This window comes from Poecilia mexicana, unplaced genomic scaffold (assembly GCF_051168715.1).
Source record: "Poecilia mexicana isolate PSO_F unplaced genomic scaffold, ASM5116871v1 scaffold_8, whole genome shotgun sequence".
NCBI classification, from domain to species: Eukaryota; Metazoa; Chordata; class Actinopteri; order Cyprinodontiformes; family Poeciliidae; genus Poecilia; species Poecilia mexicana.
Window position 1 is genome coordinate 22168727 of NW_028263377.1, and position 26947 is coordinate 22195673.

At 39.5% G+C, this 26947-nt stretch overlaps 2 protein-coding genes across 3 annotated transcripts; both read left to right on the forward strand.

The window, feature by feature from the left end:
- The first annotated feature begins 3174 nt into the window (after positions 1-3174).
- phospho1 (phosphoethanolamine/phosphocholine phosphatase 1) lies at positions 3175-5645 on the forward strand. Of its 2 annotated transcripts, none has more exons than XM_015000290.2 (3): positions 3175-3419; positions 3800-3867; positions 4066-5645. In XM_015000290.2, the coding sequence occupies exon 3, from the start codon at positions 4086-4088 to the stop codon at positions 4938-4940; it is 855 nt and encodes a 284-aa protein (XP_014855776.2). In that variant the 5' UTR covers positions 3175-3419; positions 3800-3867; positions 4066-4085; the 3' UTR covers positions 4941-5645. The 2 variants fall into 2 exon arrangements, with proteins under 2 accessions (XP_014855776.2, XP_014855777.2); XM_015000291.2 differs by having other exon boundaries at positions 3178-3419; positions 4128-5645.
- Positions 5646-6432: 787 nt separating this feature from the next.
- On the forward strand, positions 6433-21508 carry eftud2 (elongation factor Tu GTP binding domain containing 2). The gene is made up of 28 exons (XM_015000289.2): positions 6433-6818; positions 7804-7919; positions 7997-8159; positions 9348-9426; positions 9523-9598; positions 9953-10018; positions 10108-10143; positions 10263-10353; positions 10441-10523; positions 10619-10785; positions 10921-11045; positions 11375-11438; positions 11524-11614; positions 11732-11867; positions 12328-12455; positions 12578-12771; positions 12854-12965; positions 13045-13185; positions 13270-13371; positions 14873-14955; positions 15087-15173; positions 15852-15978; positions 16579-16666; positions 16744-16862; positions 17719-17813; positions 17896-18049; positions 21012-21119; positions 21222-21508. The coding sequence occupies exons 2-28, from the start codon at positions 7815-7817 to the stop codon at positions 21315-21317; spliced, it is 2916 nt and encodes a 971-aa protein (XP_014855775.1). The 5' UTR covers positions 6433-6818; positions 7804-7814; the 3' UTR covers positions 21318-21508.
- Positions 21509-26947: the final 5439 nt, after the last annotated feature.

Consider the following 26947-nt stretch of genomic DNA (forward strand, 5'->3'; position numbering starts at 1 on the left):
AACTTAAAAAAAAATCCACATTTATTTATTAAAAGTTAATGAGGCTGCCGTTAGTTGCGGAAGTTATCAGGCAGCTAAAGCATGACCCAAAGAGTCTCTATCTATGGGACAAAGATAAATAAAAAATAAAAAAACTGCAGCAGATCTTCAACAAGATGGCAAAAAAAAAATTTTAATCAACGTTTGAAATGCAGCAGCAGGAATATTAGAAAGGTGTGCATAAATAACTGCCTGCAAACGCAGCAAACTGAAGCTGAATTGTCACAAACATAGGGTGATGTGAGAAACTGAAGTCACAGAAAACACTTGCTTACTGTTGCTTGAAGCTATTGAATTATTGGCTATTTAGTTTTTACAGACTGTTCTTTTTTTTTTTTTAATCTATGAAATGTTTGAATCTGTTCAGGTTGAATTGGTGCTTTTAGAGCGGGTCATTTTGTACTGAAAAAGATGTCTACTTTCTTTTTATTGTGAACATGGAAAATATTGATTGGGAACAGCATGTTCCTGATTGTGTGCTTCAGTTTAAGTATGTTTCAAACTGAGATTTGCTCCAGCGTGGATTATTGCTGATTGATGCAACTCTTGCTTCAGCTCTGGTCTTTTGCCTGCGATTTTGGTATAACATTTTACCAACTCTTTGCACTGAATCTGAGAATTGTGACATGATTTTACTACTATTAACACCCCTAATCTTTTACTAATCTTTCCATTGTGGGTAAATTAACAGGATAGTCCCTCAATTTAGGTCATCATCTTCATAAATACCAAAAAGTCTTCAAGTTTCATTGGTGTGTAGTGTTTCCCTCCTCTTAGGACGCATTATTGCTGGAAGAATACCTGCTTTCTCTTTACCAGGTGCGTTCAATGAGTCACATAATCCTATAGGTAGCAGAACAGGCCGGTGGGTGCAGAGAAAAGTGTGTGTGACTCACTGTTGGTGAGTGGGTGGCCAGGTACCGGGGCTCACTTCACGAGCAGAGGAGATAATAACACGCCGTCTGTACATCTCCATTCCCATTTGGGTTTGAAAATAGTCGGCCTCCCCAGCTGTTAGTCATTACGCCTTCTGGTGTCGAGGAGGGAGGAGGCTGCGTCTGTCGGCAGGCAGATAAAGAGAAGAGGGCTTCACGTCGCGTTTCCCAGCCGTTTGTTCGTTCTGTGTGCTTCATTAATCAGCATACTTGCAGGGTCTTATCAGGAGGAACAAGCAGCAAACATGGTCTCCCTTGCTGCGATACTGATGTTTCTCTGTAGTTAGTAAATGGAAACATAACCTTATTTCAGATTTTGATTACTTTTAAATCATTTCTATCCAGTCATCTCCTCAAATGTGAAACCCAACAACGAAAGCCATCCCTGTCCTGCTTTCACAACAGACTTGAAGCATTTTACCGTTAAAATGGCCCTGCTGAACTAAATATAGATCAGCAATCTAAAAGGAGGCCAAGATTGATTTTTGAAATCACTGGGGGGGTTTTACGGCAACATTTAAAAGTAGCATTGTAAATTTTTATCTCTTATAGCACCAGAACAGATTTTATTACTTAGGTTACAAGCCTCCAAACTGGAACTGCTTCCTGTTTCAGGATGCTTTTCTGCAAATCTGATCTACATGTTTTTTTGTGCTCGCCCAAACAAAAGTTATACAGCCCATCCTTTTCCATATTTGACATACTTGTCAAGTGGAAATAAAATAACTATGTTTATCTTATGAAGTATGGGGTGTGTGCATTTGTATTCAGCCTCCTTTACTGAAATACCCAAAGTAAAGTCTATTGAAACCAACTGTCTTCAGAAGACGCTTGAATAATAGTATATTTCTCAGTATAAAAAAGTGACAAACATCCTTACGAACATACTCATCACTTCTTAGACAACTGTTAGCCCAGTTTTTGTAGTTTCTGCAATCACCTTAGATGTTTTCTCTGCTTGACACCAATAAGTTGACCCTTCTTGAACAGACCAACATCTTTTCCACAACCACAAGATGTCTTTCTGCATGGCTGTTTAAAACCCCTAGAACCCGACGGACCCACCGGTGGGTCCAGCTGCCACGACCTCGGCTCGCTCTGTAAACAAAGGCTCCACGTGCCTTTAAATTTTTTTTATTTTTTATTATCCGCTAAAAGAGGCTTTGATCTTTCAAAAACTATTCCGCATAAAGGTTTTGCCCAAAATGTTAAGTTTAAATTTATTTATACCCCCCTGAGGGTGTAAGAGGTACTCATTGTCTCAGTTAGGATTAAATAACTTGTGGCCAGTTGAGAGACAGTTGACCATAGAATAACTATCCTAGAAGCTCAGGCATTGCTTTGCTATTCAATCAATTATCAGAGAAAGGCAAGAGGATGATACCTTTGCAGATCTTCTAAGATGTGGCCGTCCGCCTACACTGACAATTAATTCATTAGTTGTAGTAACTCTGGAGGAACTCAAATGGTCTACAGCTCAGGTGAAACAATTAGTTGCTCAATTGACAAAATGTATTCTATATTGAAGAGGGGTAATAATAAAGCTATGAGAGCCCTTGTTTGCAGTTTGATTCAACAAACATGAGGAATGTGCTCTACAGAAGTGATCAAAATGAAATCTGTTGGCCAACATCCAAAACATTTCACCATAAAAAGACTGGCACAATGTTAAAACATGCTGATTGGGTGGTCTTTTTCAGTAGAGTCTGGACATCTGGTCAGAGTTTAGTGGTGGATTTAAGTACAGGGCAATCCGGGAACTCAACCTGCTAGAGGCAGCAAAAGACTTAAAACAAGGCCAGAGCGGCCCTTTCACGTGATTTTTATGAAAACATGTCCAAAGCTCCAAACCTTAAAGGAATGGATCTTTAAACTAATGGTTTCAGAGACTCTCCAATCTAAATTTGGACAATCTTGCAAAGTAAAATGTCAAAATAGTTCTAGTTTCTAGATGCGGAAAGCTGGATCTGTAAAGCGAACATGACGCTATGATTCCAATAGATAGCAGTTCTAAGACTCGACTCAGAGGGACAAAATGTGAAAAAGTTCAAAAATACTGTTGCAAGGAACTGTAAATGTTTCACCAAGAGATAAAGCTGATAATCTGCTGAACAAGAACAGATTACATAAAAGGCTACATGTACCATAGACACTTGGAAAAACAAAAACGTGGATCTTTGAATATGTAGAACCCTCATCCAACAGAATATTCCTGCTTTCCTTCCCCCTCTCTCTTCTTTGCCTATACCCTCTCATCTCATGAAAGTGCCGTGAACGCGCACTGTGGGCTGCTATTAAATGGGCGGACTTGAATCCGCGGGCACGCTCACAGCGGCTCCGCAGATAAAAGTGCGTGAGCCGCGGGTCGGCTGCTGCTGTAACTCTGCCTTCTGTAACCAAAGAGACCGGATTGAACCTGACAACGGGGGATCGGAACCAGTGCTGGTGATGCATTTATGGCTTTAACCTTCTTCTTTTTCTGACTTAAATCATAATTTAAATATTTGAAAAAAGCTAGAGCTTATTGTGATTTATTAGATTTTTTTTTCTTCGAATAGCGTTTAGATTGCCTGCAATGATTGGTACCTATACTTTGAAGAAATAATGTTTTTTGTTGTTTTTTTTTGCCTGAGAATAGGTCGACAAATCGTTTAGATAATTTAGACCAGCTTAAAATTCATATCAGCCAATTTTGCACGTCATTATTCAATTTCCAGTTGACTTATTTTATTAAGTCGTTCCTCTAGTTTTCCAATTGAAAACGTAATACTTTCTTCCTTTGCCTTTTAATGCAACTCCATACTCCAATTGTTCCCCACACACAGGTTCGGCCAGCCGCACAATTTGAAAGCCTCTGCGATTCAGGTCAAGAGATCCGTGGGCGCAATTCAAGGTATGGGACCCAGTTTAACCGCTTTGTTCGCAAAATATACATAAGAATTTGCTTCAAACCATTTGCATAGGTTTGCAATTTGCAGTTGTGCTATTTAATCAGTCCTTAGACCTTCCTGATTCCTTAAAAGTTTTATATTATATAGTTATGATTTACTTATTGTTTTTGTTATTTATTATTCTCATCTGTGGGACATAGGGGAGTGGAGCTGGTCAGTCATGGGGGATTCAGTCTTCAACTGCTGTTATGTCCCCCCTCAGCCCCCAGGTGAAGAGGAGCAGCACAGGTCCAGGCACACAGGCATCATGGCCTCCCATTCTGCTTCCATCTCCCCGGACAAACGCTTCATAATCTTCTTTGACTTCGATGAAACCATCGTGGATGAAACCAGCGACGACATGGTGGTGCAGGCCGCCCCGGGTCAGTACCTGCCCGGCTGGCTGAAGGACACCTATCAGCCCGGCCGCTACAACGAGTACATGCAGAGAGTACTGGCCTACCTGGCGGAGCAGGGCGTCACCGAGAGCGACTTACGCAGCATCATGGAGAAGATCCCCGCATCCCCCGGCATGCTCACCCTCTTCCAGTTCCTGCGCAACCGGTCGGCGCATGACTTTGAGGTGGTGCTGGTGTCTGACGCCAACACCTTCTTCATCGAGTCTTGGCTTCGACGCGCCGGGGTGCGCCAGCTCTTCCACCGGATCTTCACCAACCCGGCCACATTCAACAAGAACGGTCGGCTGGTGTTGCGGCCCTTCCACTCCCACGAGTGCCAGCGGTGCCCGGACAACATGTGCAAGCAGGTGGTCGTCAGGGACTACGTGGCGCGCAGGACGCAGGAGCGCGGCCGCCCTTACCAGAGGATCTTCTATGTAGGGGATGGGGCCAACGACTTCTGTCCTGCGCTCTCGCTCGGGCCCCGAGACGTGGCTTTCCCACGCAGGGACTTCCCCATGCACCGGCTCATCACAGAAACCCACGAAGCCATGCCCGGGGAGTTCAAGGCGGTCACAGTGCCTTGGGTCAGCGGGGAAGATGTGATTACGCGATTGAGGAAACTAGTGGCGGAATAGAGAGTTAGATGGGAGAGCAGAAAATTAATTAGTCCAATAAATAGACTTTTTAACGTCACGCTCTCAAGTGAAACTCGTAAAAAATATAATTCTAATAGCAATAAGAAACCTTTGTGAGTAAAGTTAAGGGTCTCCAAAGCCTATAACAAGAACAGGCTGTGAACTCCTCAGCTAAACTTAAATGAGAATGAAATCAGAATCTAATGTATACCATCTCTACAAGTAAAGAAAACGCCAGAGCTTGGAAAAGTATTTGCATAAAATGCAATACGATATTACGATATTACCGCTCATGTATTAATTTAGGAGTTGTTTGTGTTTACATGTGGAACGATTAAAAGATTCGAAATGTCATTCATTTATTTCTCCCCAATATTATAGTTGTGCTTTTTTTTTTTTTTTTTAGAAACAGCACAATTGGAATATGACTTGGGTTTGTAAATTATAGCGTCAACCTGACAACACTGCCACCTAGAGGTGATGGGCATTAATACAGACCAAACTGTCTTTTTATTCTGTTTTTTTATTCTTTTTAAATCACCATATATTTTAAGAGTTTTGTCTAATTTAGAGATGCATTATATTGTAAATGAAATGTTATTTTTATCTCTGTAATTTGTCTGTTATCTTGTTTTGTCTGTACCGTGTATAGGCCCAGCCTATGAAATACCACCAGCAGGAATAAAGCCATAACCTGAAACAGTGCTTGTGTCTCAATCTTTTTATTTTTTATTTATTTATTTTTTTTTTACAGATTCTAACAGGTGTTAGATTAAATTCTCTTGATTAAATCCTAATAAATATGTTGGCAGTTCCAAAAAGTCTTGCATAACCTCTTGTGTGACTGTAATATCTCGGATGCCAGACATAAAAAAAAAAAAACGTTTTAGACATGATTTTGTTTTTTAAAAAAACATTAAAATGCTTCTCTGAAAAAAATATGTCCTGAAAACGTGAATAAATACATATATTTCAGAAGAGTTTAACGCTGGAAAAATTCTTAAATAACATCCAACTTTTTTATATCATATTTTGGACATGTAAATATACAATCATTTATTTATTTTGTTATAGTTTTATTTTACCAAGAAAAATTGGTTTAGTTGACATGAGGTGGCAAATGTCTAATTCCATCTAGTGGTGTCAGAGGATAACTACAAATCTCATCTCTACAAGAATGTTCTCTTTTAGGAATAAACAGTAAATGACAATAATTAAAAAGGAGTTTCAAATTCCAATGAGGAAAATTGAATACAAGTTAATTGATAACTCTGTTAAAATCTTGGGGGAAAGGATAAGGCAGTTGTGCAGAAGTTTGAGGGGCTTGTAAAAAAACAGTGAATACATTTTCATATGTCTCAGAAAAGGTTATACAGGTCTCAACAAAACTCTTAAAATAACTGGAAACCCCTTAATATGACAGATAAATGTGATCACTATAATATGCCTGAATCTGTTTAGCGTTTTCATGGCTAAATAGATTGTTCATATGTTCTTGCATATGAACAAGAAAGATTACAATTTAAAGAAGCACCGAACAGATTAAATATTAACAGTACAATATAAAGTCTTTTTGAGGGATTGATAAAATAAAATAAAATAAAATAAAATAAAATAAAATAAAATGTCAAGATATAAAAAAGGTAAACGAATCCAGGCACTTTTTATGTACATTTCTCATCTATCCTCAAGTCCAGTAGATGGCAGCATTGGCATTTAAAGATCTGCCATCCGCCATTAAACACCAGAAGAAGAGGATATACGGCAGTTGCATCTCATACGCATGGCGCTATTTGAATGAGCATTTGTATACTGTCTATAAAAGTCAACTTATTGTTTTGGATTTCATATTAAGTCTCCGTGTTTTATCCGGAAAAGGTACGTATTTATAGTATTATATATGATTTAGTTGGGATCCGCATGCTATCGCTTGCTAACTCTGAACAGCAACGTACCTCTTACGTAGCTTGCAGCTCGTTCAAATCTTTACCCTTTTAGCTCGTTAGCATGACAATATGCTATTTGATAAAATATTACCTGAAAAAGATCCGAATTTCTTCCTGTCAACCTTTTTGTTTATTTTCTGTCAGAAACGTTCGTAAATTAAATACCGGGAACTGTAAACCGTCGCGAGAATATCAGTGTTAGCATTAGCTGTTGTGGTACAGCCTGACTGATCATCTCTATTATAGCCAGACTTCCACTCATTTATCTTGTTTTGCACGGAAAACGTTTAAAACTATTAAAACTGTACACATTTGAAGAACCGTAAATGTATGAATTACAAATACCAGTTAAAGTTTGTATATGTTTTATATTTAGTAAGAAACTGTACAATTATGGGAGAATTCGTTTCAGATGAAATGATGTAACATGAATGTATGATTTTTTTGTGCTCTCACTTCAGTAGTACTGAATTAATGAACCTGAAATAAAGCTCATTTGTACTTGTAGCTTTTTCCTAAGATTTACTCATTTGCATATTTTTACAAACTGATAGATTGTTGTTTGATGTGTTTGTGTTCTGTAGGAGACTGAAACCTATCTATCTATCTATCTATCTATCTATCTATCTATCTATCTATCTATCTATCTATCTATCTATCTATCTATCTATCTGTTTTCACGCAGTTCTGTTTTACTGTTAGTTGTCAAAAAATGTATAGAAAGAAAAGTTCTACAGTTTTAATGGAGGCTTACACAACCTGGTTGTTCCAGCTTTTTGTTTTACATATTTTTCACCCCTAACATTTATCATTACAAAATATCTGTTACATTTCAGTCTCAAAAAGTTTAATCTTCTCAGAGCTGCTGTGTTCTCTTCAACATGAGCCCAAGACTAAATATTTGATTTCCTTTGCAGTTTTCTAGAAGATGGAGGCTGATTTGTATGACGAGTTTGGTAATTACATCGGTCCAGAGCTGGACTCTGATGACGATGACGATGATCTGGATGCAGAGGACAGGGACATTGATGAGGTATGTTTCAAATTCATACTACTTGTAATTGCTAAAGATTTCAGTGGAAAACCTGTCATGGTGTTTATTTCCTCAAGGGGGATGAAGATGAAGAAGATGAGCCTGCAAATGAGGATGAGAACGTACCTGGCATGGAGGTGGTCCTGCATGAGGACAAGAAATACTATCCCACAGCAGAGGAGGTTTACGGGCCGGAAGTGGAAACTATTGTCCAGGAAGAAGACACACAACCGCTTACTGGTGAGATGAAGAATTTTATATATATATATATTTTTTATAAGGATTGAGTCCCATTTTATTATCTGGAGCAGCTTGTTTTTAGTACCCTTGCAGAGCTTCCTTTGACTAGATTCTGAATTTGTTTACAAAAGCACTGAGAAATGTGTGTAGACGAGGTCTATCTGGTGAATAAAAACATGTGAAAATAAGAATATGTAGTTTCATGTGTGTTGGGATTTATAATCACTAAATCAAAGCACTATTTTTTAAGGAAAACTCAAACCAGTGTTTGTATCTCCAGACTTTGCTTCCTGCTTGAGTTGTTTGAGAAACTGACTTTACTAGTGAAAAACGATATTCTTCATCAACATTGTCATGTAATTTTCTGGTGGGCAAATGGTACAAGATGGAGTTTTGTCATATACTGTTTTCATTTCTCAATTGAAGACTGTTTGTTGGTCATGCAATTCAGTTGATCCTTTTCAACAGTCCTGCCACAAACTCTGACTCCTATTTCTTTCCATTTTTTGTTGCTCTTGAAGAGTAGTTTCTTTTGTCAAAGTATATCACAGTGAGTTTGATGCCTTATTTTGTCTTGGAAAAACTTTTTACCAGCTCTCGCTTTTATCAACGTATTCCCTGTTAATCTGCCAGTTGCATTCTTTTTCTGTACACTGCTCTTTGCACAATCAGGCTTGTGCAGGTATTTGTTCTGGGGATGGAAATTTAAAGCTTGATTTAATTTTTGTTCGCTTGTATCTATAGACAAAACAAAAAAAAATGACACTAAAGATGTCACACGTTTTTTTAAAGTTTGTTTTCCAGACTCATCTTGTTCTGCTGTTTTGGTTTTGTGACAATTTTTTGCTGATTTATCACTTTGTGAAAGCTTCCCAGTCTGACAATTAGTTTATCACTCTGCTTTTATAAACACTACAAAAACTAAGATTTAGAGATATAATTTCTCTGAGATCTCATATTTTTCATGTTTATTATGCATTTTTCTTGCCCTGTAATTTTGTTGTTGTTTTGTATTAATTTTATTTTGATTTTACCTTTATTGAAACATCAAATGTATATGAAGATAATTTTTGTGCAATCAAAGTTACTCTGAAATTAATGTGCTCTAAACATAGCTACAGAATACTGTCTTTGAAAAGAAGACAAACATTATGCTCATCAGTGTTTCCTTATTTCCCTTTTCTTCAGAGCCCATCATCAAGCCAGTCAAGCACAAGCAGTTCACATTGATGGAGCAGGAGTTACCTGCCACTGTTTATGACATGGAGTGAGTCGGGTAGCCCGTTAAATGCGGATAAAAATGCCGACGATTCAGAATGCAGCAGAGTGACATGCGTCTCTTTCATCCTTTGTGTCCGCGCAGGTTTCTGGCAGATTTGATGGACGGTACCGAGCTGATCCGTAACGTCACCCTCTGTGGTCACCTCCACCACGGCAAGGTTAGCTGCAGCTGTCTAGCTGCTGCTGGCTCTCTCAAATCATGCTCTGTTCTTTGCTGGGGGATTGTCCTTGGCATTTTGCTCAAGAAACAAGTTTAAATGACAAAAAATACATATATGTAGCTAGAATAAAAACGAGGGCCTATGTTTATGACTTTGCTGCGCTGCTAAAGGTTGCTATATAAGCTGGAGACACACCTGAGGGGAGAAAGTTATTTGTGCTTGTCACAGTGTTAGGAAAAAAAAAAAACTAAATGTCTTTGCGTGAAACATTAATATCACGTCCAATGTAGTTTTTCCACTTAATATCATGGAGCTTCTGTTCGCCCTGACGAATGTTCTCATTCCTCTCAGACGTGTTTTGTGGACTGCCTGATTGAGCAAACTCATCCTGAAATCAGAAAGAGGGATGATGTCGATGTGAGTGTTCTCTGCCTCAATTTCACTTGAATGTGTTGAAATCAACTGCAGCCCAAAGTGGATTTTGACCTTTTCCCCTCCCCCCCCAGCTCCGGTACACAGACATCCTTTTCACTGAGCAGGAGGTGAGCCCTTCATTCATATTTGTCTTTAATTAACCAGAGAGTATATATTTAAATCTGTTGGGTTATTACTGTGTCTGTTTCTTCATCGTTTCTGGTGCTTTTTTTTTTTTTTTTATCAGCGAGGGGTCGGCATCAAAAGCACTCCAGTCACGATGGTGCTGCCAGACTCCAGAGGAAAATCCTACCTTTTCAACATCATGGATACACCAGGTCTTGTATATTAGCTCGATTAAGATGTTTATCTGTGTTGTTTTCTTAAAAATGAACAAAACATTGACAGTATGTCTCCTTGAAAAGGCCATGTGAACTTCTCTGATGAGGTCACATCCAGCATGAGGATCTCCGATGGAGTTGTCCTCTTCATCGATGCAGCTGAAGGAGTGAGTCGACGTTTCCTAAGAGGGCTATTCATTTTTATTTCAATTTTTTTTTTTTTTAGAATAAGTGAATCAATCTTCTGTCGTTCTTTGACCAGGTGATGCTGAACACGGAGCGCCTGATCAAACATGCAGTCCAGGAGCGCATGGCCATCACCATCTGCATCAACAAGGTGGACCGGCTCATTGTCGAGCTCAAACTGCCGCCAACAGATGCTTATTATAAACTTCGACACATTGTGGACGAGGTCAACGGTTTGCTCAGGTAATTCTGGTTTGTTTGATTAACAGGGGAAACTGCAAGCCTTAAAGTAAAGCATGAAAACAACATTTGAGTTTCAAAATAAAAAGACTTTAGACTCCCCGGCTCTGCGTTTGTGACGTTCCCTCTGTCTTTCAGTACTTACTCCACAGACGAGAACTTGGTGGTGTCTCCGCTCCTCGGGAACGTTTGCTTCGCCAGCTCTCAGTACAGCATCTGCTTCACCCTGGGGTCCTTCGCCAAGATCTACTCAGACACCTACGGTGAGACATCTTATCAATGAACATGCTGATTTTTTTTTTTTGTTTGTTTGTTTGTTTGCTTGTTCTGTTTTACACGTTTCAAATAACCCTACATGCTTGAATATTACGCAAAACATATCCTGAGTAAACATAAAATCTGCAACTTTTAGTTCAGTTGCTCGTCTGTCTTGTTGCATTTTAAGACAAATTAATGTATTTTGTTTGTAAAGAAAGGGGCTTTTATCTGTTGAAAAGCAAGAAAGTAAAATGTGAGGGCGTGAATACTTTCCCCGTCACTGTGGATAATAGAAAACTGCACTAACTTACTCCTGTCTCCTTCCTGTTTCCAGGTGACATCAACTATAACGAGTTTGCAAAGCGGCTTTGGGGAGACATTTATTTCAACCCCAAAACGTGAGCACTCAGCCTCTCTGCTAAAATCTGTGCAGCTCTTCTCTTCTTTCATGTTTTTTTCTTTTTTTCTTTGTTCTCTGTTTAGTCGTAAGTTCACAAAGAAGGCTCCCACCAGTAACTCCCAGCGCAGCTTTGTGGAGTTTGTCCTGGAGCCTCTTTACAAGATCCTCTCACAGGTTCGAAATGGCTCGCTTTGTTTGTTTTCGTTTCCATGAAGATTAGCAGCTCAGTTCTCTGTTCAAACCTCCTGTGTGTGATCCTTCCCCAAATGGTTTGTTTGTGTGTGCGTCCAGGTGGTTGGGGATGTGGACACCACCCTGCCCCGGGTTCTGGATGAACTTGGGATCCACCTGACCAAGGAGGAGCTGAAGCTGAACATCAGGCCTCTGCTCCGGCTGGTCTGTAACCGTTTCTTCGGAGAGTTCACCGGTACGGAGTCTGACGTTTGTGCTTCATTTGGATTTGATTGAAGTTTTTCTCCTGGTGCCGATAAATATGGATATGGAAAGGATTGTGGGGGAAATATGTATATTTTCACACTTTATTTGCTGCTACAATGTGGAAAAGTTCACTCCAGTCTGACCTTTCTTCATTCATTCATTTGTTTATTCCCCTCTTTTTCTCTCCTGACAGTCTGTTATTTATGTCTGGTTTATTTTTAAAATTTGGCCACTGTCGAGATATCTTCTGGTTTTGTTTATTTATTCTTTAAAAAATTAGCTTGAATAAGGACTCAGATTTCTGGAAATTTTGGTAGAGATTTTTTTTTATATATATATTTCTGTGGCTCTTTAATACAGACATTAATTTTGCATTAACTATAAGTGCCATGAGAAATGTGTCGGTAACCTGTCGTATTGAACCATTCATTTTTTGTTTTTCGTTGCAGGTTTTGTGGACATGTGTGTGCAACACATCCCCTCACCACAAGAGGGTGCTAAAATAAAGATAGACCACACATACACAGGAGGACTGGACTCTGACTTGGGAGAAGCCATGGCGGAATGTGATCCTGATGTGAGTCATTTCATGGCTTAGTACAATCTTCTTTACAGGAAAGTTTATATATTAAACAAAAAATAAAAAACAACATTATTTTAGTTTCAAGTCTCGTCTTCTTACTTCCTGATGTTTCTCAGGGTCCCTTGATGTGCCACACCACTAAGATGTACAGCACAGAGGATGGAGTCCAGTTCCACGCCTTCGGCAGGGTTCTGAGCGGTACCATTCAGGCAGGTCAGCCGGTCAAGGTTCTGGGAGAGAACTACACGCTGGATGACGAGGAAGACTCGCAGATTTGCACTGTGGGTCGCCTCTGGATCTCTGTTGCCAGGTAACCTCCCGGTTTCGCTCGTTTATGAAGCTCCGAAGTCAGCGATTGCTCGGTAGACTCACAGCCTCTTCCACCTTCTCAGATACCAAATCGAAGTGAACCGAGTTCCTGCGGGAAACTGGGTTCTGATCGAAGGCTGCGACCAGCCGATCGTGAAGACGGCCACCATCACAGAACCACGGGGGAACGAAGAGGTCCGGGATCACTGAGAAGCTTTTTAAAAGATATTTAGAACTATGAACCACAATGAAGAAACTTCTCTTTCTCCAACAGGCTCAGATTTTCAGGCCGTTAAAGTTTAACACGGCTTCGGTCATCAAGATCGCCGTGGAGCCCGTCAACCCGTCCGAGCTTCCCAAGATGTTGGACGGACTGAGGAAAGTCAACAAGAGCTACCCGTCTCTAACCACAAAGGTACATCTGAGCACCGTCGCCGTGTCGAATCATTTTATTTACTTTGGTGTGTTGGAGCTGACTGACGTGTTGACTGTGTTTCAGGTGGAGGAGTCTGGAGAGCATGTCATCTTAGGGACAGGAGAGCTTTACCTGGATTGTGTCATGCATGATCTGAGGAAGATGTACTCAGAAATCGACATTAAAGTACGTAAAAATGCTCATTATAATTGCGTAACTACAACATTTTAGGTTGGTTAGGAAGAAACTGCAGGTGAATCTTAATTACAATAGATTGTCACTGAAAAGGGCATTTATTTTGGCAATTAAATCCAAAAAGCAAGGACTAAGACAGCTTCAGCTTATAACTGAACGAAAAGAAATTATGTCGTAGATAGTTTAAACAATAATAACACAAAAATGTAATGTTATAACTTTCCTAATCAGGAAAAAGTGCTTGACGCCAAGCAAAATGAATTGCAAAAGGTAATTGCTAAAAAACATAGTTTATAGAATGCTGCATCGAAGCATATTAGTAGAATGTTGAGTGGAAGAAAAAAATCAAACTAAAAAAATGTGACGAGTAACAAAGATGACTACAACCTTCAGAGGCTGCAAAATATGTCTCAAATATATATATAGTCTTTGCTATAGCGGTGTGTTCAAAATTAATATTGCATAGAACTGTCTGGAGTACAGTAATTGCTGCCTAATATATTCCAAATGTTATGAACTTTCATTTTACATGCTAATGCAGCATTTAGCCAGCTGGTCAGAGACTCATAGCAGCAGATGCTCACACTGGACACAAAGGAAGTTACCCAAAATGCTGAAGGTTACAGAGTGATGGAAGGAGAAAATAATCATCCCTTTTGCTCAGCAAGCCCCAATCAAGAGTTGTGGTTCAGTTCCCAAAGTGTCGCAGTGACTGAAGGTGGTGCTTCAAGACACGTCCACCCTGAAGTATCCAGGAAAAGGAGCAATGTCCATAGGGTGGAGCTTTGATTCTGTGCAGAGACACAGAATCAAAGCTGTTAAGATGCAGTGTGAAGTTTCTACAGTGAGTGATAATTTGGACAACCTTGTTATCTGTTGGAGTCAATCAGCCACGTTTGATCGTGGTCATCACTGTCGTCTACCAGGAAAATTTACAGTATTCTGAAGTGATGCTTATTATGGAGCTACTTATTATAGTTGATGCAAAAGGAGCCCTGAGCACATAGACAAACTCATACATCTGCATCATTTTGATTGTTTGGACTTTTAGCTCACAGTACTTCTAATCATTTCTGCGATTAGACGTCAAACTCAGACTGTAATTCCTCTCCCACTCAACTCCTTCAGACTAGCAGCAGCAGCAATTGGCAAACACCTGGAGGAACTCAGCTGAGTTCATCAAGAACTGTTCCTCCTAAGAGCGGTTGTAAATGGCATAATGAGGAGCATTGTTGTGTCGATGTGCTGAAGGCAGAGTGTCGGAAAGAGCAGAAGCTTCTTAAAGAGACAGAGGCCCAATTTCAAGATGTCAAATTACAAAATCAAATTAATTTTGTTTTGCGTGTTTCATATGCAAACAAAATGGCACCAAAAATAAAAACGTGTGTGGATTATTGTCATTATTGCAGTTGAAAAGTGATTTTTTTTTTTTTAAATGCTTTTGTTGATATGGTTTTCTTAAACAAATCTCTTTTTAACATTTTCCCTTCAGGTTGCTGATCCTGTTGTGACCTTCTGTGAAACGGTGGTTGAGACGTCGTCTCTTAAGTGCTTTGCTGAGACGCCCAACAAAAAGTGAGTGTTTACCCCCATTTTGTCAGATCCAAGTTGAACACAATGGCAAGAGTGTGATCTGATGGCGCTTCACCAGATAATTACAGCTGCTCAGATAAAGCAGCACAAACTGAGATTGGTTTGATTTCCAGGAATAAGATCACCATGATCGCTGAGCCTCTGGAGAAGGGGCTCGCCGAGGACATCGAGAACGAAGTGGTGCAGATCACGTGGAACAGGTACGCCGCTGAAGACTCTCCCGCTCGCTGCTGCTGCTGCTGCTGCAGTTTAATTGACTGCTTTATTATCCGGGTGATACAATGTGCCTTTCATGTCAGATGTGCTCGTTTTGCTTTGATGTCAGCTTAATTCCTCCACATTTCCGCGCTTTTCTGACCATTTATTCTCATTTCATCCTTTGCTGGGATTAATGAGCAGTTATTGAAAAACGAGGTTCTGCAATTAAACGCGGTCATGGAAGGCAGTGGAGGAAAACCTTATTTACGAAGTGAAATATTTAAAGTTGCTAAATATATAGGCGCTCGACAGTAACTTTGCGCTCGCTGCCGAGTGGCTGCCTGTGCATCACAGAAATGCCCCCACGATGTTGCCTCACTTTTGCTTATTGATTAATTCACTCTCTCTAATTAAATTGCACACTGAAAGCATGCGAGCACTTCCCCGTTCCTCTTGTATGAAGAGCGGGCCTGATTGCATCCTCTGCTTGAGTGAGGCTTGCTGTCTGTGAGGCCATCTGGACCTGGTTCTGCCAGCATATAATAGCACATACCTCTCTTCCATTAACCCCCCCGTTGCTCCCCCAAATAAAGCAATCTCTTTAATGTACCAGTTGACACACTGCACCTCCCATCACTCCCCCACCCCCAACCAGTAACTGTCCTGTTTTGTCATGGCAGGAAGAAGCTGGGAGAGTTCTTCCAGACGAAGTACGACTGGGATCTGCTGGCTGCCAGGTCTATCTGGGCCTTTGGACCAGACACAACGGGGCCAAATATTCTCGTGGATGACACGCTTCCTTCGGAGGCAAGTCAGAAAAACTATTGGCAAGAAACCTTGTGCACAACTCTTATATATTTACTTATATTTTTTCATGTTTTTTGCATTCCAGCGTTTGCCACAGTAATTTAATTAAATGGACCTTGTTTTTGTCTGTCTTGTACAAAAAGCAGATTTTTCTCCATCTGAAACTCAATTTAAATGATTTCCAGGTCAAGATCAGGAATAAAAAAATGTGTTTTCAATTTTGTTGTTTAGCAAAGGTTCTTTATGTATACACATCTCATACATCCCATCATATTTAATCTGCAGTACTGCCTCCACATCTCTTGGCAGCATCCCAGCAGATCCCCGTTGTGTGCCTAAAACTTCACGCTTTACGGTTTCCTGTTATCTGCATCAAATTCATGTTGAATGTTTTCATTTATAGGTTTAAAGGAAGGTATAAATGGATGGAGAACTCTGGAGATTTGAGAGCGGAAAAGCATGAAATTAAATGTTTTAGTTCCTTAGGTTATTTAAAAAAAAAAACTAAAATGAGTCTTTTTGCTGGTTTTTGATGAATGTATTGATTAAATATTGTGTTCTTCCAGAGAGTCTCAGAGCCTTTGTGTGTTTTTTCTGCAGGTGGACAAAGCTTTACTTGGTTCAGTCAAAGACAGCATCGTTCAGGGATTCCAGTGGGGCACCAGGGAGGGACCTCTGTGTGATGAGCGTAAGGACAGACTCTCTTCCTCCGAATGAAATGTGGACTGATTTATTCACATTTTTTGTTGTTTTTGCTCCCGTCAGCTATTAGAAATGTGAAGTTTAAGATCCTGGATGCCGTCATCGCTCAGGAGCCTCTCCACAGAGGAGGAGGTCAGGTCATCCCCACAGCCAGGAGGGTGGTCTACTCCGCCTTTCTCATGGTCAGAGCCTTTCAGATCGGTTTTTTTTTTGTTTTGTTTTGTTTTTGTTACTGGTGCTTCAGATGCTCTAAAATACTTGAATTTCAATTTGGTGTCGTCAAAGCTTGACGACACCAAATTGATTAATGAAAATGCTTGATATTCAAGCTGCACAATTTTGTAAGAAAGTGTAATCCAACCCTTGGATTTACACTTGAAACCAGATATTTTCAAACACCTAATAAAATGACAGATTTCTTTTCCCTCAATGTCTGAAGTTGTTTCTTTCTCAGGTTAGTTAAAATGAACATTTTTTTAGAGATTTTTTTTTTTTACGTCTTTTTGTACGTTGTGTATAAGCGGTTAATTTGAGCGGGACGTTTTTTCACCTTTGCATTATTAATTAATAAATTATTAATTGTCTTATATTTTAGGCCTTGGCTGTTGAAAATTTGTAATTATTTTGTAATTTAATGGAAAATGCAAAGAAAAAAATTCTCAGACCAGTTAGGCGTACACGGTGTGTGAAAATATAACATTTAGCTACATTGTAGTTTACATTGTCCCTGCTATAGAATGTAAAATACTATCATAAAATATATTAACAGTAAGAAACTATATAATATAATAGTGAACTGAAACTGTCTTTTTTTTTGTTAATTTATGTCGTTCTTAATCTCCAAAGCGTGCTGCTGGAAAAGTTTGAAAACTTACCTTGAAAAGTGTTTGAAATCTGTTTTTTCTTATTTTTAAATGCTTAATTATCTCTATTAGAAGAGTTTTAACTAAACTGTGATGCTGGGTTCTCATGAATATGCTACAGTCTTTCTTTAGGCCTTTCTTCCTACTTTAATCTGTAGTAACCCTTTCATTTCAGGCCACTCCAAGGTTAATGGAGCCGTATTACTTTGTGGAGGTCCAGGCTCCAGCTGACTGTGTGTCTGCCGTCTACACCGTTCTGGCGAGAAGAAGGTTTGTCTGCCTCCTAAATCAAGCTTCACACTCACCGTTTTTCATTTTCTTATTGAAATAATCTTTGTTCGCCATCGATCAGAGGTCACGTCACCCAGGATGCGCCCATACCCGGCTCTCCTCTGTACACCATCAAGGCTTTCATCCCGGCCATAGACTCGTTCGGCTTTGAGACCGACCTTCGCACACACACACAGGGTCAGGCCTTCGCGCTGTCTGTGTTCCACCACTGGCAGGTGAGATTTATGGACACTAACATGCAGTCAGCTCCTTTCTCTTGGGGGATTGGATTGCTAAAAACAAAAAGCCTGGCAAGTAGAAATCTGTTTAAATTAATTGCGAGATTAACTTTTGTCTCTTAGAACCAGAATGATGCTGATGCTACATGTTTTTGATGTGAAAGATGTAAATGACTATAAAACTATCCTGGGATTTTGTTTTCATTCCTCTGTCAGTTTGTCCTTCCCTTCATCCGTCCATCCATCACTCCTTTTCTCCACATACACAGCCTTCCATTTACTTTTTCATCACTGCAGTCATTCAGTCATCCTCTTGTCCATCGACCTGTCTGTCCATCTGCACCATCCGTTTTATCTGTTGGTACATTTATCCACTCGTATGTTTAGCCATCAATTTATCCTTCTTTCTTACTTGCTTCCATCTATGCATTTTTCCATCCTTTCAAATATGCATCCCTTCATCTATATATTCATGTGTTTTTCCATCCGTTCATCCAGTCCCCCATCGTATATCTGTCATTCATGCATTTTCCACCCATCTATCTGTAAGTACATCGATCCACCCTTCTTTCTTGCATTCATGCACGTTTTTCATCCCATCTCTTTTAGCTTTTGCAGGATAAATTGAAAGCAAATCTGATTAATCGTGATGAATCGATTATTGATGTAATCGTCAACTCATTTAGTACCTGAGTAATTGTAAACTGAAGTGTACAAACGCTGAAAGAAGCAATTTTCCGAAAGAGCAACACAGTCAGAGCAGTTATTAAGCCAAAGTTATAAAAAAAAAATAGATTCTGCGTTTAAGATGAAAGAAAAACCCTTTTTGCCTGTAAATATTTTCTACAAAAACTCTTCAAGTGGCATAGTTTTAGCTTCACTTTGTAAAAAACTAAAACCTCATGTTAAGCACTTTTTGTTAACCAATCATTAATTAGTTCATCCAAATGATAATCAACAAATCAAGAAGTATTTTGTAGCTGCAGATGTAAAAATAATCAAGCGTTCACTAAAGGAATGCTGTTATTGCGTCTTGGGTAATAAAATGTAAATTTTCTTATTCAAAAAGGGAATTGAATTGTTTGTTTACATTTTTGTGTGTTTTTTTAAATATTGAATAAAATTGACTTAAATGGTTAGGATGAAAAACTTTCAGAATGAGCCAATTTCTTTTATCCAATCGATCATCAAAATAATCGCTTTACTAAAACAATTGTTAGCTGCAGCCCTAATGGAAAGCCTGAGGTAGTTTAAAGTGGAATTCTGTATTTATACTTTGAAAGCTGACCTTTGCTGGTTTGGAAAGTTTGGAGGTACGTTTGGGAACATGTGTGGGAACGCCGGGAGTCCCAACCAACACGCGTTGCGGCTCCGGCGTGGCGCCTCCGTCTGCCGCTCCGGTTAAACGGCTTTTGATCCCGAGTTACAGCCGAGTGTCGACTCATTACTTTTCAAGTTTTATGTGTCTGTCTGCGTCTGGCTGCTCTTATCTGACATGTGTTTGCGTCTGCACTCCGTAGAGCTGTGTCAGTGAAAATTACCTCCACTTAGGCTAGATTAATACTTCACTGCAAAGTCATTAATCTGTGAGCAAAAGAAAAGGAGTGGAAACATTTCACGTTTCATCATCTGAACTAATGTTTCATGCCCCCGTAGGTGAAAATGAAAGCATCCGACGCGACATCAGACATGAATTATTTATGTCAGGCATGCACTGGAGAATATTTGCATCATTGTTATTTAAATTATATGAAGATGAGAAAATAAAATGCAGTGACAGATTTGGTTCTGCTTTATGTGCTTTTTATTAAGATATTTTTCTTCATTTCATTTCCTGCTGAGATAAATCTGATTATTAAACAGCAGAGAGGAACAGGTTTTCACCATTTATCCCTTGCAAAATGTTCATTTTTTTAAAGGAAATTCTCTTGAGATTTAACACCAATCAGCACTAAGCCTGTCACAATAACAAATCTTGCTATTGAGAAGTCACTGTGATAAACAATCTTGTTGTTTTTCCAAAACAACAAATAAAATGGATATTAAACTCTCTGTGAACAAAACTGTTGTTCAAAAACGTAATGGGAGAGACCAGACTGGAAACTTTTATCATCCAGTCTTTGGTAGAAAAAAAAGAGAGAGAAAAACAAACAATTATGCAAATGGAATTTATTGAACTCATTTTAATTTATCATGCGATTAATTGATTCATTTCTTATTGCGAAATGCTTAGTCAGCACGCATGTTGCAGTTGCTCATTCCCAATTCACTCAACAATCTGGCTCTTTTCTGCTGTTTGTGTTGGAGAGATTTGATCCCTGCGAGCACATATTGATTCGGCTGCCCCAGATAACGAGAAGAACAAAGAAGTCCCTGAACTGCCTTGTTTGGCCCATTAACCTTAAGAGGCCATATTGTGCCTCCCTCATTAGTTTTATCATCTACTGGCTTGCCAACAGCGTCGCGTTGAGTTTCTGTCCTCAGCCGCTCCCTTCCATCTGTTGATTGGGCTCCAGCTTCTCCTTTGATTATGTTTTCCTCTTTTCCTCCAGTCAAAATCTCCCCCCAAGGCTCAGAAAGACTTTATTTATTCTATCATATCCCATTCCTTCGCAAGCCTCCTCTTCCTCTCCCGTCAAATGACAATGAATATCCCATTCGTCCCATGAAGGTCAGGCTGCTTAGAGCGGATTTGGTGAATAATTTTAAACATCCGTGAGCTCGTCTGCATTCCAACTCATCCTGCAAACGTTGCATTGTTGTCATATTGGTCCCGTTTGATGGAGTGACACTACTTGCGTCTCGTCTCTCCCCCCCGTTTCGATGACGGTTGCTGTGCTGAGTCAGGAAAAACGTGACGGACCGTTTAAAATGTTCACTCAGCTTGTTAGCGCTGAAGACGTTACGTGTTTGTTGAACGGTAAACGAGTGTCTGTTTTGCTTCTGATGCTCGTTTTAGATTGTTCCCGGTGACCCGCTGGACAAGAGCATCGTGATCCGGCCCCTCGAGCCTCAGCCCGCCCCCCACCTGGCCCGAGAGTTCATGATCAAGACCAGAAGACGCAAGGCAAGTCGGCCGCACGCCTGTTTGCCCTTCGAATTTAAAATATTACCACAAATTTTGCATTTAAATAAATAAAAAGTACTAATAATCTTTGTCTCTTTGCAGGGTCTGAGCGAAGATGTGAGTATCAGCAAGTTCTTCGACGATCCCATGTTGTTGGAGTTGGCGAAACAGGACGTGGTGCTTAATTATCCGATGTGAGGGAACTTTTCAATCTACAGAACAGGTGTAGCTGTTAAACATCGGATCCATCTGTTTGTCCTCATCTTTCCTTGTATTTTTATTTTTTTATTTGTACAAAACTTTTTTTTTGTAGCTCAACTTGTCTTTGGAGTTAAATGAGAAAAGAGTTGGACTTGATTATGTTTGAATAAAAATGTTTTTAAACCAAATACAGATGTTTTTTGTATTTTATGGTGCCCATGCAGATTTCTTGTTTCAGATGATGAAACTAATTTTAATATTGGTCAAAGAGAACCTGAGTGAATACGAAATGGTGATGCAATACTTTTATTTACTAAGGGGGAAAAGCTGTTCAAATGAAACTGGTTTTATGTGAAAAGGTCATTTTTAATTGTTAAATCATGAATAAATTGCAATTCACCACTAAAACATTTCCTCCATAAAACTAGTCAAATAAATCACATCGCCCCATTTTATGTTCCATACACTGGTTCCCTATTACTTAGAGAACAGACTTTAAAATACTTTAATTTATAAATTATTGAATGATGTAGCATTAAATACATTAAAGACCTGTCGTTGCTGCATCAACCTTTCAGATTTCTCAAGTCCTTGTTCTGGTTCTGGTTCTGGTTGTGCTCTGCTCTGCGTCCCCTGAACCACAACCAAACATGAGGAAGAATCATTCCGTTTTCATCTAGAACAAACTTCCAGAAAACTGCAAAACAGCTGAAATACTGTTTTCCTTTAAACCTGTAAAGCTGCCATTCATCAATAACAATTGGAACAAGTTGTAGGTTTTTTTTTTTTTGCTGCAATGTAATTAATGTTTTTATTGTTTTCATCATTCTTCTACTCTGTTATTGAACATGTGCTGTATAAAGCCTTGCTTAAATGTTTTTAATTTTGCACTGGTCTGATTAGGACTTGTACAACTAAGAATTCACTTAAATAGAAGCTGTGTGACAACATGAAGTGGGCTAAAATATCTCAACTGAAGAGATTCTACATCTGAAGCTGCGTTTTTGACATTTGTCAGTTTGGAAAACAATTTCCGAAGCTGGTATTCATGGAACCACAGATTCTGCTTAAACTGAAGCACTCTTATGCTACAGGAGCATTCCAGGATGTACACTTCTTAAGCAAAAAGGAACAAAATGAATGAACTGGAACGGCCAAGTCAAAGTCTAAACTTAAACTGCCTGTTTTAATACCTTAAACAGGCAGTTTTGTGCCAGAAAGTCTCTCCAAAGTGGCTGAATTTAAAGTGCAGCAGGGAATGTTGTGTTCCTGTCGACCATCAGAGAGCAAATAGAAACTTTACTGACGCTCACCGTGATCGATCCGTCGTTTTGGGGACATTGTGGGCGGTGACTGACTGGCAGGGTGTGGGACGGAGGCACAAGCAAAGCGACAGGTTAGGATTGGTGGCTAAGTATAATTGAGATATTTTACATTTTAAAAAGTAGCTCAAACATGGATATTTTTTATTGTTTTATCTTTTATGTAAAACCCGTTAATTTATTTTGAGCTGTGTTGACGCAGGATTTAATTTAAAAGTTGACAAGGCTGGAAGCAGTTTCTCAGACACAGAGGTTTGGACAAAATACCCTAAACTGTCTAATTCATTGTGAATATTTAAAACATCTAAATCACAAATAAGGCACTTAATGAGTTCTTGTTGTTTCTTAGAAATGGGACAAAATAAAAGCACACATTTTTAAGGAGTCATTTGTGCTTGTATTTTTTTGTTTGTCTCACCTTGTTGAGGGATTTTTGGCTCCCACATTTTTTATCTTTTATCTTTTTTTGTGCATTAATTGAATGTATGAAGCATTCCAGCTTTTGCTGTAATACTCCAGTTGGGTTTATTTCAATGCGCAAAGAGAGAAAAAGACAGGAAGAGAGTTTAGGGGAGAATGTGAATAAAAGATGAGAAGGATGGAGAGAATACGAAAAAAATGTGTTTTTCAACATGGCCGATTGTTTAATCTCGTTTCTTTTCTTTTTCAGTCTTCCTGTTTGCGGCTGTTGGGCCAAACCAGCTGTCAGGCAGATGGCCTCACACTTGATTGTAGAGTACTTTGGTAATCAGAGGAGTTGGTGACTCAGTAACTAATAGGTTCCTCTTTGAGCTTCTCCATTCAGGGAAAACTGTTCCAGATATTTTGTGGGCTTTTTTTTTTTTTTTTTTACAGATAAAACTTTTCAAACCTGTGATTTGTTTGAAACATGCCCTGCTTGTTCTTTCTCTAATAGCACAGCCACTAGATTTCTTCTGGTCTCCGACATCTTGTCGCTGGAAGTTTGAGTTGGTTTCACTACAGAATGATGGATTTCAGAATTGTCTGAAAATGGACTTAGAACTCCGAGATTGTTGAAAACTACCGTTTGCATCTTTCCGTTTCAGCGTTGGGTCGACGCACAAGCTACTGCTTTCATAGCGCTGGTCAGACCTACTGATAATTAATCGATTCATTTGGAAGCAACAAGAGCATAGCTGGTATTCCACACAAAACTTTTCATCTTGACTTTGTTGAGTGGAAACATTCTGGCTTTGACTTTCCCAAATTGTGGAATAATCTGCCTTCTGGAATTAGATAATCATAATCTCTGGTGGTTTTTAAACTTCTTCTGAAAACCCATATTTTTACCGTGACCTTTGACACCTTGTCAGATGGTTTAAAACAGATTTTTATGTTGGTTTTTACATTATTTTTGTGCTGCTTTCCCACTGCGTTTATATTATGTGCTTTTATTGTGTTCTGTTTTATTGAATGCCATTAGATTTTTAGCTTTTAACCTATTTTCATTTGGTCCTATGATGGTTACCTTAAAGCAGAGGCGTCCAATGTGTGGTACAGGGGCCATTTACGGCCCTCTGAAGGATTTTGGGCGGCCTCAATTTCAAACTGGAGCAAATCTGGCCTGCAAACATGAGTGTTTGATGCAGACACACTCTTTTTCCATCTTTTAAGGCAACATTTCTAACAAATGAATAACATCTGAGAACAAATTTAAGGTAAAAAAAAATTAGGTTCACATTTATGAACAAAGTTTTTGCATTTATCTTTGGAGTAACTAGAACCACAAACATTGACCTGCTTTTTCTCAAAAGCAAATCTTACTTCTCAAACAAGTAAATTAACTAAATAAAATGTTCATACTGTGGGACTGTGTAAAGACCTTTTTATGTTTTGTATCTACAATGATCAACAAAGCGATTTTTCTACAAAAATCAAATTTTTTTATTGATTTTATTGTTAAAAAATTGAACAGATAAAATTTAAAAAGGCGAAAAATGTCATAAAAATATGAATGTTTTTTGTTTTTGTTTTTTTGCTCCAAGTGCCTCCAAGTTAATAATTTTGGCCCTCATGGTAGAAAAGTTAAGACACCACTACCATAAAGTGCTCTAGTAATGGATTGAGTTTCCTCGTGCAGATTTATCCGGTGGTCTCCAAACATAAAAGCTGTTACTTCATGACAGTCAGCAGAAAAAGCTGCTTGCAGCTCAGCATGTTTTTGTGTTTAAAAGTTGACCGTCCAAGTAAAACTCCAGCCAAAGACAAAGACAAAGGACTGCGCAGCAGAAAAGTGACTAATGCCTCGCTGGAGCTACTTCACTCTCAGAAACTGACCACAGTCAATATTTCTGGAGAAAGATGGACCCTGCCGGGCAAAACGCATTTAAGTAAAGCTGCTATATATTGATGGCACCCTCTTTAATCACTCCTCAGACCACCATTTTCGCGCACTTCGGGACGGATCGCGATTTAAGTCTTTGTCACACCTTCAGAAGACTCTGCTGTCTGAACAGCTCAGGCCCTCATCACTCACCGCTGACAATATCCCGGCAGCCGTACTGGAGGTGTTGTAGATGGCGAAGGTTAGAGCACAAACAGGAAGAGTCAAATATGACTTGAGCGACTTTTGACATTTTGCACTGAATGTCAATCCTGTCCAGCAAGACAAGTGATTTACTTTTCGGCAAACGAGGGGGTGGAGGAGGGGTATGTCCTGCCCTTTCCAAACGCCGAGGGAAAAGAGAACGGGAGGAATTTGTGATCGCGAAAGCCCAAACTAGACGAGCAGGAGTGAAGCTGCGGCTCGGCTCTGGTTGGGGTATTGACATGGAGGCTGCTTCAGGGATTGCATCCCGCCACAAAGCTGCTCCATTAGAGCGTTTTGAACTTTACACATGTTTAGAGTTAGCGTGTTTGTTCCAGCTCTTCCTGAGCCGGGATCGTGCCTGGCCGCGGGTTGCAGATACGTACGGCAGCAGCTCTTGCCCGTCTGAACACGGGGCCCCGGAGCACTTGTTACAATCTGTGGCCCTTGTGCTAAATATAGACCGGAGCAGACTGTGGTACAGGGCATGCTTGGGGCAATTTCCTCCTGTTCCTTTGCAGCTTTCTCCTAAGCACCTCATCTGTCACTTTTCCCTGCAGTGTATTTGCATTTCTAGTGTTCATGTGTTCTGGCCTGTCTCTCTGCTACTATGGACCGCAGTGGCTCTGCCGTGTGTCAGTGACTCAGTCACACTTGTCTCATCCTGCTAGCATCAGGAACCAATCTTTTCCTCTGGAATCTCCAGCAGTAGGCAGCTCAGGAAGGCTTGGTCACATGCAAATCATCTACAAACAGAGAGGGTGGGGGGGGGGTGGGGGGGAAGCAGCCAGGAATCATTAATAGATCTAAAGTCTTAGTGGAGATGATTACTAACAATATCACGACTGCACCAACTGCGGAGGGATGAAATGATGTCTGAAGCAGCCGCAGAACAAATCGCAAGCAGGAATTGAGAAGATGTTTTAGTCGATTTCATTTTCTGCCACTTTTAAACCTGCTCCTTCTGTGGAGCATCAGAGGTCAAAGGTGCTGGCTTCCCATGATGTGGAGCGACAAACGGCAGGAACAATGCAGCGAACATGGAGTCTACACCCCAAAAGATTTAATTTTTGTCATGTTTCATATTGTTCCAGTCATACAAAATCCTCATATATCTGTTTTTATTAATCTTGGTTTAACAAAGTTAAAGTTTTAATAAAGGTAAATATCAAAATTCAGCTCTCAATTTATGATTTTTAAAGGTTATTTTTTAAGGGTAACACTATCTATTCCATATGACCTTGTGTGAAAGTAACAAATCTCTCTTACTAGATTATTAGTTCACCTTGATTAACCGAATTTTACTCCAGTTTCACTAGCAAGACTCCAATGACTTAAATGTTTACTTCCTAATTTAATGCCTTGAAATTGGGATTTATATATATACAGACTTTTAAGACACATGTTTTCTCTACAAATTGAGAATATGTGGAGCAGTGATGATCCTTCTCAGAAAAATCAAAGTTTCAGGACCTCAATAGAACCCAAGAAAACATCTAAACTTCTGCAGGTCTTCTTTCGTCAGTCTATCTGATTCAATAACAAGAAAAGGTATGTGGAAAACGTTCTCTGAGTCCCAAAATTCCTTTCGCAGCCATTTAATTGAAAAGAGCAAGTGATGTAAAAATGTTTTTATTCGGTCCCAAGAAGAAATTGTTCTGTAATCTTGACCCCCACCTGCTCCTTAACCTTCCCTTTAGTGCATCCTTGCATTCCCACACAAAGTCATTGCATAACATTTTATCTTCCTTCCAGAA

Bases quoted from the DNA above. Each gene is read 5' to 3' on its own strand.
- phospho1 (XM_015000290.2), top strand. From the start codon at position 4,086: ATGGGGGATTCAGTCTTCAACTGCTGTTATGTCCCCCCTCAGCCCCCA.
- eftud2 (XM_015000289.2), top strand. From the start codon at position 7,815: ATGGAGGCTGATTTGTATGACGAGTTTGGTAATTACATCGGTCCAGAG. The intron at 12,772-12,853 runs GTAACCTCCCGG...CCACCTTCTCAG, and splicing joins CTCTGGATCTCTGTTGCCAG to ATACCAAATCGAAGTGAACC. The intron at 13,372-14,872 runs GTACGTAAAAAT...TTTTCCCTTCAG, and splicing joins ACTCAGAAATCGACATTAAA to GTTGCTGATCCTGTTGTGAC.